The sequence below is a fragment of the Pseudophryne corroboree genome, chromosome 8, assembly GCF_028390025.1.
Source record: "Pseudophryne corroboree isolate aPseCor3 chromosome 8, aPseCor3.hap2, whole genome shotgun sequence".
In the NCBI taxonomy this organism is placed as follows: Eukaryota; Metazoa; Chordata; class Amphibia; order Anura; family Myobatrachidae; genus Pseudophryne; species Pseudophryne corroboree.
Genome location: NC_086451.1, coordinates 274,887,143 through 274,899,465, shown reverse-complemented (window position 1 = coordinate 274,899,465; position 12,323 = coordinate 274,887,143). Strand labels below are relative to the sequence as shown.

At 46.0% G+C, this 12,323-nt stretch overlaps 1 protein-coding gene across 3 annotated transcripts in view; it reads left to right on the top strand.

Moving 5' to 3' along the window:
* THOC2 (THO complex subunit 2) overlaps positions 1-12,323 on the top strand; it is a 479,267-nt gene that overhangs the window by 177,971 nt on the left and 288,973 nt on the right. For all 3 annotated transcript variants that reach the window (XR_010183065.1, XM_063937241.1, XM_063937242.1), the window contains exon 11: positions 5,775-5,947. Coding sequence is in view for 2 of the 3 variants with exons in the window: in XM_063937241.1 (XP_063793311.1) it covers positions 5,775-5,947 (173 nt within the window). In the remaining variant the exon portion in view is untranslated. The remainder of the gene's footprint in view (positions 1-5,774; positions 5,948-12,323) is intronic.

Here is a 12,323-nt window from a genome sequence, read left to right as displayed (position 1 = left end):
TACGAAGCAATCCCATTCGGCAGATTCCACGCAAGACTTTCCAGTGGAACCTACTGGACAAATGGTCCGGGTCGCATCTTCAGATGCATCAGCGGATAACCCTGTCACCAGGGACAAGGGTATCCCTCCTGTGGTGGTTGCAGAGTGCTCATCTTCTAGAGGGCCGCAGATTCGGCATTCAGGACTGGGTCCTGGTGACCACGGATGCCAGCCTGCGAGGCTTGGGAGCAGTCACACAGGGAAGGAATATCCAGGGCTTATGGTCAAGCCTGGAGACATCACTTCACATAAATATCCTGAAGCTAAGGGCCATTTATAATGCTCTAAGCTTAGCAAGACCTCTGCTTCAAAGTCAGCCGGTGTTGATCCAGTCGGACAACATTACGGCAGTCACCCACGTAAACAGACAGGGTGCCACAAGAAGCAGGAGGGCAATGGCAGAAGCTGCAAGGATTCTTCGCTGGGCGAAAAACCATGTGATAGCACTGTCAGCAGTTTTCATTCCGGGAGTGGACAACTGGGAAGCAGATTTCCTCAGCACGACCTCCACCCGGGAGAGTAGGGACTTCACCCAGAAGTCTTCCACATGATTATAAACCGTTGGGAAAAACTCGACAGGTATTGCGCCAGGTCAAGGGACCCTCAGGCAATAGCTGTAGATGCTCTGGTAACACCGTGGGTGTATCAATCAGGGTATGGGTTCCCTCCTCTGCCTCTCATACCCAAGGTACTGAGATTGATAAGATGGAGAGGAGTAAGCACTATATTAGTGGCTCCGGATTGGCCAAGAAGGACTTGGTAACCGGAACTTCAAGAGATGCTCACAGAGGATCCGTGGCCTCTACCTCTAAGAAGGGACCTGCTTCAGCGGGGACCTTGTCTGTTCCAAGACTTGCCGCGGCTGCGTTGACGGCATGGCGGTTGAACGCCGGATCCTGAAGGAAAAAGGCATTCCGGATGAAGTCATCCCTATCCTGATCAAGGCCGGGAAGGATGTAACCGCAAAACATTATCACCGCATTTGGCGAAAATATGTTGCGTGGTGCGAGGCCAGTAAGGCTCGACGGAGGAAATTCAACTGGGTCGATTCCTACATTTCCTGCAAACAGGAGTATCTATGGGCCTGAAATTGGGGTCCATTAAGGTTCAAATTTCGGCTCTGTCGATTTTCTTCCAAAAAAGAACTAGCTTCTGTCCCTGAAGTTCAGACGTTTGTTAAAGGGGTACTGCATATACAGCCTCCTTTTGTGCCTTCAGTGGCACTTTGGGATCTCAAGGTGGTTTTTGGGTTCCAAAAGTCACATTGGTTTGACCCACTTAAATCTGTGGAGTTAAAATATCTCACAGAAAAAGTGGTCATGCTGTTGGCTCTGGCCTGGGCCAGGCGCGTGTCAGAATTGGTGGCTTTATCCTGTAAAAGCCCTTATCTGATTTTCCATTCGGACAGGGCGGAATTGAGGACTCGTCCTCAGTTTCTCCCTAAGGTGGTTTCAGCGTTCACCTGAACCAAACCTATTGTGGTGCCTGCGGCTACTAGGGACTTGGAGGACTCCAAGTTGCTAGACGTTGTCAGGACCCGGAAAATATATGTTTCCAGGACGGCTGGAGTCAGGAAATCTGACCCGCTGTTTATCCTGTATGCACCCAACTAGCTGGGTGCTCCTGCTTCTAAGCAGACTATTGCTCGTTGGATTTGTAGTACAATTCAGCTTGCACATTCTGTGGCAGGCCTGCCACAGCCAAAAAATCTGTAAATGCCCACTCCACAAGGAAGGTGAGCTCATCTTGGGCAGCTGCCCGAGGGGTCTCGGCTTTACAACTTTGCCGAGCAGTTACTTGGTCAGGAGCAAATACGTTTGTAAAATTCTACAAATTTGATACCCTGGCTGAGGAGGACCGGGAGTTCTCTCAATGGGTGCTGCAGAGTCATCCGCACTCTCCCGCCCGTTTGGGAGCTTTGGTATAATCCCCATGGTCCTTACGGAGTTCCCAGCATCCACTAGGACGTCAGAGAAAATAAGAATTTACTTACCGATAATTCTATTTCTCGTAGTCCGTAGTGGATGCTGGGCGCCCATCCCAAGTGCGGATTGTCTGCAATACTGGTACATAATTATTGTTACCAAAACATTCGGGTTATTGCTGTAGTGAGCCATCTTTTCTAGAGGCTCCTCTATTATCATGCTGTTAACTGGGTTCAGATCACAAGTTGTACAGTGTGATTGGTGTGGCTGGTATGAGTCTTACCCGGGATTCAAAATCCTTCCTTATTGTGTACGCTCGTCCGGGCACAGTATCCTAACTGAGGCTTGGAGGAGGGTCATAGGGGGAGGAGCCAGTGCACACCAGGTGATCCTAAAGCTTTCTTTAGATGTGCCCAGACTCCTGCGGAGCCGCTATTCCCCATGGTCCTTACGGAGTTCCCAGCATCCACTACGGACTACGAGAAATAGAATTATCGGTAAGTAAATTCTTATTTTTTTTGAGCAGTGTATTTGTCAGCATTCTTTACAAGCACTTACTTTGTTTGTTGTTTTTTTAAGTAATTTTCTAAAAGGCAAAGATTGACTGATTTCTAAGCTAGTTTGAGATAATAGACTGGGAGTTTACAGAGTGGAGGAATTCCATAAACAATAGAACCCATAAATCTATGCATTTCTGTACTGCAATTAGAAGGCTGATCATTATTAGAAATCTGCCTGGAACGACACACAGTATCTGCAGTATGGCTGTCGTTAATGAGGACCTCCCTGATCTGTGCCCATGTACATGACGAGGGAGGGGGTCGTTAACGATGAGTGTACACAGTAGGCGATATTGTGAACAATGTTGCTCAGAAAGCCCTTTCTAAGCGATATTGGGGGTCATTCCGAGTTGATCGTAGCTGTGCTAAATTTAGCACAGCTACAATCAGGCACTCAGACATGTGGGGAGACGCGCAGCACAGGGCTAGTCCGCCCCGCGTGTCAGTGCCGCCCCCCCTCCCCCCCGCAGAAATGCAAAAGCTTTGCACAGCGGCGATGCTTTTGCATCTCAGGAGTTACTCCCAGCCAGCGCAGCTCCTGCAGCTGGCCCGGAGAACCTCTTCGCTGCCCCGGCAACGATCCGGTCACGCCTGCATTGGACGGACCGTGCCCCGTAGACGGCGGCTTAACGCCGCCGTCCAGCCCCCCCCCTGCTCAGCAACCGCCTCTGCCTCATAGGCGATCGCTAGGCAACGACGGCTGCCCGGCGCACTGCGGTTCCGACCCAATCGCTGCGCTGCAATAAACTGCAGCGAGAGATCGGGTCGGAATGACCCCCATTGTTCATAATTTCGCCTAGTGTTTATGGGGCTTAAGAAATGTGGCCAGATTACAACAGTAAGATGTGCTTGTGTCTAATGCCTATAGAATAGCAGTCTTTTGGGCCAAGTGGGGAAATTATACACCAGGGGGGATGACTGTTTGACTCTAGTCACTTTTTCATTATTTTGGATCTTGAATAAATGATTTAACTACAAAACATTTCTGAGAACATATTAGTGTCTCATTGTTATTGTTAATGTTTTTTTTTTTTTTACTTTTAACTATATAAAAACGCATAACTGTTTTATGTTCACAAAATCGCTTCTGGATCACCCATATAAACTTTCCATTTGCTTCAAGTGGTGTTTGTTCTGGGTGTTCTGATATTTCTTGCATTCTCTTTTTTTAAATTGGATTGTGTGGATTGATTTCATGGTTTGTTTAGTTTAGTGCCGTGAATGTAAATAAAATTGCTGTACGATACTCAAGAGGCAACACAAATGAGCATATCCAAAACCCTAATTCATATTTTATTGTTGCGAGAAGCATAATTTGATTATCTGCTCAGTGGCAAAATGATCATCTCACAAAACCGTTCATTATTTTAAACCTGTCGGAATATTTGATACATGAAATTGAATAACTTTTACACTCCAGGTAAGTAGTTCCAAGTTGGTTTTCAACTTTTGATTTTGTTTTGTAAACTATAATACAATTTATTCTTGAAGATTACAGTGGTTGATTTTAGAAAAACAACCTAATCTCTGCTGCATTTAGGCCTCTGATTTATATGTGACGTGTGCTGTATGCATTGAGTAAACCTATGTAGGATAGTAGTGTGTGTGTGTGTGTAGGTGTTTAAATCATTCCGATCCTGTGATTTTCTTTTTAGTTTTACTTTTCTGAAGTCAGTGGATGGTCTTCTTGTCTCTCTCCCATAAATCCTTATAATGTCTCTTAGAGCCTCTCTGTCACTCTTATTAATGAGGTTACTTTAGGAATAGGAAAAATTGCCAAACTGGAGTACTGCGTTGCACACGTATGCCCTTCATGTCTAATGGGCGCATTTTAAGGTGCCCACGCACTTCGTAGTTTTCAGAAATGAATCTGCACATTTATTTGTGGGTTGTTGGATACTTTGGAAAGTGTGCATATCATAGTCCGGATCACTGCCTTCGTTCATTTACACATTTTCAGTTTTCCCTTTTTAAATACTGCTTTTATCTCTTAAATAATAAGGTAGACAGGCCGCGATACAGTCTTCATTACATGTGTTGTGGATGCTTTCTATTACATTGGTTAGGGTGAGCTAAAATGACTGGCAAGCCAGGGAATGTCCACAGTGCATGTTGTCTCCAGCCCCTGATCTCATAATTTTTATTTTTTTTAAATCCTGTTTTTTTGTAAATGAAATTAACTTTTTACACTGCAGTAATTCTGCTTTATTCGTAGTTGGCCAGGAAAGCATTTAGCCTTTCCAAGCATCCATTGGCATCCATTTTAAACCTAATCATTTGTACAAAATGACAAGGTCACAAGGGCGTTTGCACTTTAAGACATAGGAAGTTTATGGTAGTGCATTTTTTTTTTTTGTATGGTCATATTTTAAAATATGGCCAGGAACAATGTTTTAGATTAAACTTAGTTGATACAGGCATAATTCAGTCTGCATATGTTTTTCTTATGTTTACTCTAATTGCTTCTTTTTTGCATAATTACATGTGTTTATTTTCACTGTACAGAAGATTGGGGCGTTACTTTGTAGCAGGGGGTGGTGGTTATATCATTGGGAGCTATGACTAAAAATACAGAAATTGGGTAATGAGCTGGCTGAGCGATTTCAGTCAAAACTCATGAAACTGCATGGAGCCTGTACAGGGATATAACATTGCATATATAGCTATTCAGAAACCAATTGTGTACTTTTGGAGTAATGGTAAATATGAATGATGTCCCTAAAGCACAAATTAATGCCGGAGTACACATTATCTATAAAATCTTCAAATACCCATACCCACTGAGCCATTTTGAGCTCATACGTTCTTCAGACCACTTCACCTGGGTCAGGAGGTTAGGTACAAGATAGCGCACCAGATCGTGGCCTCCCGATCTGAACCTTGCCGGAGTTTTATTGACGAAGGCCACTGTATCCGCTGACCAAGCCTTATACTTTGGTATAGTGTGTACCCAGCTTAAGTTATTTTCAACTTTATAACTATAATTGCTAGGCATGTAACTTACACAGTACAAGCGTTGCTATATTGCTGCCACTGTTTTAAGAACACACCGAAGGGATTTAACTGTACACTGTAAGTGGTGTTGAATAGCCTTTACCATCACACAATTCTAAAAACTGAATTCTAGATTTGTAAATATAATTGTAATCCGAAAATTAATAAAGAGCTGGAAGTAGTTTATCTGTGTTAAATGGAATTATTTCTGTGATGCTATGGGATCATCTAGTCACTGCAATGAATTTTTTTGTAGGCTCCTGACAACCAGAAACTTGGTTTGCTGGAAGCATTGTTGAAGATTGGTGACTGGCAGCATGCTCAAAACATAATGGATCAGATGCCTCCATTTTACGCCACATCTCATAAGCCTATAGCCTTAGCACTGTGTCACCTTATCCACGTGACAATTGAGCCTCTGTATCGACGGTAAGATCAATATTTCATATGTTTTGGTTCTGTCTAATATCTTACAAGTTTACAAAGGAGAGAACATTTCATTGGATTGTAATGTGTCAGCCTGCAGTTTAAAAGGGCAATGCTGTAATAGCAAAAAATAGGGTGTTTTGCTATTAAAAGAACTTGCACCTTTTTAAATTTTAGGTATAAACAATGTGGGCCTAATTCATGTCTGTATTCAAACGCATACGCAGCTGCATTTTGTAGGTTATGGAACTGCTAATCATCGCAAGTGAAGCTGCCGCCCTGGACAGAAGATAGACGCCTACTGAACCATTGCAAAGTTCTCTGCAGTTGTTGTGTACTTACACGCAGCACCATCTCAGTCATCGAGGAACATTGTCTCCTGGCCGTGGCAGTAGTGCAACGCTGGTGCTGTATTTCTGTAGGTACATGATCGCAGCTGAAGGCAGATACACGCCTCAGAAATGGCCATGACACGCCTGCGTTTCTGCGTTATCTCCCCTAAACAGTTATTTCTGTCAATCACTCGGGAGACGTATTATAGCGACACGAATCGTGCTGCTATAACACTTCCTGCTTCACTTCATTACCGAGGCAAAGCAGGAAGGATTAACATAATGTCTGCCGTAGTGGGGGAGTGAAGACCCCACCAGAGCACACTGTGCTTTAGCTTAGTGCTGATGCGCTGTCTGTCTCACTACAGGGCTCATGCGCAAGATCTCACATGCAGCCCGGAGCTGGCACCTGCCACAGCCAGCGACCGTGCTGTCCCTGCTGTGGCTATAGGAAATAAAAAAATAGCTGCAGGTGTCTGAACAGTCAGTGCAGTGACCGTTCTTATGTTGCCCTGCATATCTGCATGCTATCTAAAAATAGCAGCGCTGATAATGGCAGGGGTGCATAGAAAGCTGCATTAATACATGTGGGAAGCGGTATCAACGCACATAACTTGCACTGATACCACTTCTCCCCCATAATGCACTTTCACACATCTACTCCTTTGTGTATAAAATTTCAGCGCGCTCGCGAAGATACCTTGGCGCGTGCGGACTGCGATCATGGCACATACAGCATTGTGTACAAATATAATTAGGCCCTATGCAAGGTTGTGGCTTTTGCAAGCTGCATCTTTGTAAATAAACTCCATTCACTGAGAAACCATCCTTTCACCTACTGTACGTGGTGGAGTTTAAAAATCCTACATGATTCATTAGTCCATAAAACCTTCTTAATGTCTTCAGTAGTCCGTTGGTGGTGCTCATGGCCCAGGCAGGCCTAGTTTTCATTGCTGCAGAACAGCTGTAAGTTCCTAATCCATTACTTGTTCCCTCAAAAAAGCCTTTGAAATTGACAATGAGTGTGTTTCTTTCCAGTTTTTGATAACCTAAACTTTTTTAACCTCGAACTGTTATCCACTTACCTTTGTGCCACTTCAAGGTATTCCCTGGACTTGAATTGCTTCGTGTTCTAAAATGTTTGACTGGTAATGAATATTTCTCTATCGTCCTAGTGGATGCTGGGGTTCCTGAAAGGACCATGGGGAATAGCGGCTCCGCAGGAGACGGGGCACAAAAAGTAAAGCTTTAGGATCAGGTGGTGTGCACTGGCTCCTCCCCCTATGACCCTCCTCCAAGCCAGTTAGATTTTGTGCCCGGCCGAGAAGGGTGCAATCTAGGTGGCTCTCCTAAAGAGCTGCTTAGAAAAAGTTTAGCTTAGGTTTTTTATTTTACAGTGAGTCCTGCTGGCAACAGGATCACTGCAACGAGGGACTTAGGGGAGAAGAAGTGAACTCACCTGCGTGCAGGATGGATTGGCTTCTTGGCTACTGGACATCAGCTCCAGAGGGACGATCACAGGTACAGCCTGGATGGTCACCGGAGCCTTGCCGCCGGCCCCCTTGCAGATGCTGAAGTAAGAAGAGGTCCAGAATCGGCGGCAGAAGACTCCTCAGTCTTCTAAAGGTAGCGCACAGCACTGCAGCTGTGCGCCATTTTCCTCTCAGCACACTTCACACGGCAGTCACTGAGGGTGCAGGGCGCTGGGAGGGGGGCGCCCTGGGAGGCAAATGAATACCTAATTTGGCTAAAAATACCTCACATATAGCCTCCGGAGGCTATATGGAGATATTTAACCCCTGCCAGAATCCGTTAAGAGCGGGAGACGAGGCCGCCGAAAAAGGGGCGGGGCCTATCTCCTCAGCACACAGCGCCATTTTCCCTCACAGAAAGGCTGGAGGGAAGGCTCCCAGGCTCTCCCCTGCACTGCACTACAGAAACAGGGTTAAAACAGAGAGGGGGGGCACTAATTTGGCGATATGCTTATATATATATTAAGATGCTATAAGGGAAAACACTTATATAAGGTTGTCCCTATATAATTATAGCGTTTTTGGTGTGTGCTGGCAAACTCTCCCTCTGTCTCTCCAAAGGGCTAGTGGGTCCTGTCCTCTATCAGAGCATTCCCTGTGTGTGTGCTGTGTGTCGGTACGTGTGTGTCGACAGGTAGGAGGACGATGTTGGTGAGGAGGCGGAGCAATTGCCTGTAATGGTGATGTCACTCTCTAGGGAGTCGACACCGGAATGGATGGCTTATTTAGGAAATTACGTGATAATGTCAACACGCTGCAAGGTCGGTTGACGACATGAGACGGCCGACAAACAATTAGTACGGTCCAGACGTCTCAAAAACACCGTCAAGGGTTTTAAAACGCCCGTTTACTTTAGTCGGTCGACACAGACACAGACAGGGACACTGAATCCAGTGTCGACGGTGAATAAACAAACGTATTCCTTATTAGGGCCACACGTTAAAGGCAATGAAGGAGGTGTTACGTATTTCTGATACTACAAGTACCACAAAAGAGGGTATTATGTGGGATGTGAAAAAACTACCATAGTTTTTCCTGAATCAGATAAATTAAATAAAGTGTGTGATGATGCGTGGGTTCCCCCCGATAGAAAATTATGGGCGGTATACCCTTTCCCGCCAGAAGTTAGGGCGCGTTGGGAAACACCCCTTAAGGTGGATAAGGCGCTCACACGCTTATCAAAACAAGTGGCGGTACCGTCTATAGATAGGGCCGTCCTCAAGGACCAGCTGACAAGGCTGGAAAATATAATAAAAAGTATATACACACATACTGGTGTTATACTGCGGCCAGCGATCGCCTCAGCCTGGATGTGCAGAGCTAGGGTGGCTTGGTCGGATTCCCTGACTAAAAATATTGATACCCTTGACAGGGACAGTATTTTATTGACTATAGAGCATTTCTATATATGCGAGATGCACAGAGGGATATTTGCACTCTGGCATCATGAATAAACGCGATGTCCATAACTGCCAGAAGATGTTATGGACACGACAGTGGTCAGGTGATGCAGATTCCAAACGGCACAGTATGGCCGTATAAAGGAAGAGGACTTGTTTGGGGTCGGTCCATCGGACCTGGTGGTCACGGCAACTGCTGGAAAATCCACCGTTTTTTACCCTAAGTCACATCTCTGCAGAAAAAGACACCGTCTTTTCAGCCTCAGTCCTCTCGTCCCTATAAGATCATATCTGCCCAGGGATAGAGGAAAGGGAAGAAGACTGCAACAGGCAGCCTATTCCCAGGAACAGAAGCGTTCCACCGCGTCTGACAAGTTCTCAGCATGGCGCTGAGACCGTACAGGACCCCTGGATCCTACAAGTAGTATCCCGGGGGTACAGATGGGAATGTCGAGACCTTTCCCCTTCGCAGGCTCCTGAAGTCTGCTTTACCAAGTCTCCCTCCGACAAGGAGGTAGTATGGGAAAAAATTCACAAGCTGTGTTCCCAGCAGGTGACAATTAAATTACCCCTCCTACTACAGAAAAGGGGTATTATTCCACACTATATTGTGGTACTGAAGCCAGAAGGCTAGGTGAGACTTATTCTAAAAAAAAAAAAAAAAAAAAATTTTTTTGAACACTTACAAAGGTTCAAATTAAGATGAAGTCACTCAGAGCAGTGATAACGAACCAGGAAGAAGGGGACTATATAGTGTCCCGGGACATCAGGGATGCTTACCTCTATGTCCCAAATTTGCCCTTCTCACTAAGGGTACCTCAGGTTCGTGGTGCAGAACTGTCACTATCAGTTTCAGACGCTGCCGTTTGGATTGTCCACGGCACCCCGGGGTCTTTACCAAGGTAATGGCCGAATTGATGATTCTTCTTCGAAGAAAAGGCGTCTTAATTATCCCTTACTTGGACGATCTCCTGATAGGGGCATAGTCCAGGGAACAGTTGGAGGTCGGAGTAGCACTATCTCGGATACTGCTACAATCAGCACGGGTGGATTCTAAATATTCCAAAATCGCAGCTGATCCCGACGACACGTCTGCTGTGCCTAGGGATGATTCTGGACACAGTCCAGAAAAAGGTGTTTCTCCCGGAAGAGAAAGCCAGGGAGTTATCCGAGCAAGTCAGGAACCTCCTAAAAACAGTGCATCATTGCACAAGGGTCCTGGTAAAAATGGTGGCTTCCTACGAAGCAATTCCATTCGGCAGATTTCACGTAAGAACTTTTCAGTGGGATCTGCTGGACAAATGGTCCGGATCGCATCTTCAGATGCATCAGCGGATAACCCAATATCCAAGGACAAGGGTGTCTCTCCTGTGGTGGTTATAGAGTGCTCATCTTCTAGAGGGCCGCAGATTCGGCATTCAGGATTGGATGCTGGTAACCACGGAGCCCAGCCTGAGAGGCTGGGGAGCAGTCACACAAGGGAAAAATTTCCAGGGAGTGTGATCAAGTATGGAGACTTTTCTCCACATAAATATACTGGAGCTAAGGGTAAATTTATAATGCTCTAAGCTTAGCAAGACCTCTGCTTCAAGGTCAGCCGGTATTGATCCAGTGGGAAAAACATCACGGCAGTCGCCCACGTAAACAGACAGGGCGACACAAGAAGCAGGAGGGCAATGGCAGAAACTGCAAGGACTTTTCGCTGGGCGGAAAATCATGTGATAACACTGTCAGCAGTTTTTCATCCCGGGAATGGAAACTGGGAAGCAGACTTCCTCAGCACGACCTCCACCCGGGAGAGTGGAAACTTCATTGAGAAGTTTTTTCCACATGATTGTAAACCGTTGGGAAATACCAAAGGTGGACATGATGGCGTCCCGTCTGAACAAAAAACGGGACAGGTATTGCGCCAGGTCAAGGGACCCTCAGGCAATAGATGTGGACGTTCTGGTAACACCGTGGGTGTACCAGTCGGTGTATGTGTTCCCTCCTCTGCTTCTCATACCTAAGGTGCTGAGAATTATAAGACGTAGAGGAGTAAGAACTATACTCATGGCTCCGGATTGGCCAAGAAGGACTTGGTACCCGGAACTTCAAGAGATGCTTACAGAGGTCTTATGGCCTCTGCCGCTAAGAAGGGACTTGCTTCAGCAAGTACCATGTCTGTTCCAAGACTTACCGCAGCTGCGTTTGTCGGCATGGCGATGGAAAGCCGGATCCTAAGGGAAAAAAGGCATTCCGGAAGAGGTCATTCCTACCCTGGTCAAAGCCAGAAAGGAGGTGACCGCACAACATTATCACCACGTGTGGCGAAAATTGTTGCGTGGTGTGAGGCCAGGAAGGCCCCACAAAGAAATTTCAACTCGGTCGTTTCCTGCATTTCCTGCAAACAGGAGTGTCTATGGGCCTCAAATTGGGGTCCATTAAGGTTCAAATTCGGCCCTATAAATTTTCTTCCAGAAAGAATTGGCTTCAGTTCCTGAAGTCCAGAAGTTTGTCAAGGGAGTATTGCATATACAAACCCCTTTTTTGTGCCTCCAGTGGCACTGTGGGATCTCAACGTAGTTCTGGGATTTCTCAAATCACATTGGTTTAAAACCAGTCAAATATGTGGATTTGCAGCATCTCACATAAAAAGTGACCATGCTCTTGGCCCTGGCCTGGACCAGGCGAGTGTCAAATTGGTGGTTTTTTCTCAAAAAAGCCCATATCTGTTTGTCCATTCGGACAGGGCAGAGCTGCGGACTCGTCCCCAGTTCTCTCCCTAAGGTGGTGTCAGTGTTTCACCTGAACCAGCTTATTGTGGTGCCTTGCACCTACTAGGGACTTGGAGGACTCCAAGTTGCTAGAAGTTGTCAGGGCCCTGAAAATATATTCCAGGACAGCTGGAGTCAGAAAATCTGACTCGCTGTTTATACTGTATGCACCCAACAAGTTGGGTGCGCCTGCTTCTAAGCAGTCGATTGCTCGTTGGATTTGTAACACAATTCAACTTGCACATTCTGAGGCAGGCCTGCCACAGTCTAAATCGGTTAAGGCCCATTCCACAAGGAAGGTGGGCTCATCTTGGGCGGCTGCCCGAGAGGTCTCGGCATTACAACTCTGCCGAGCAGCT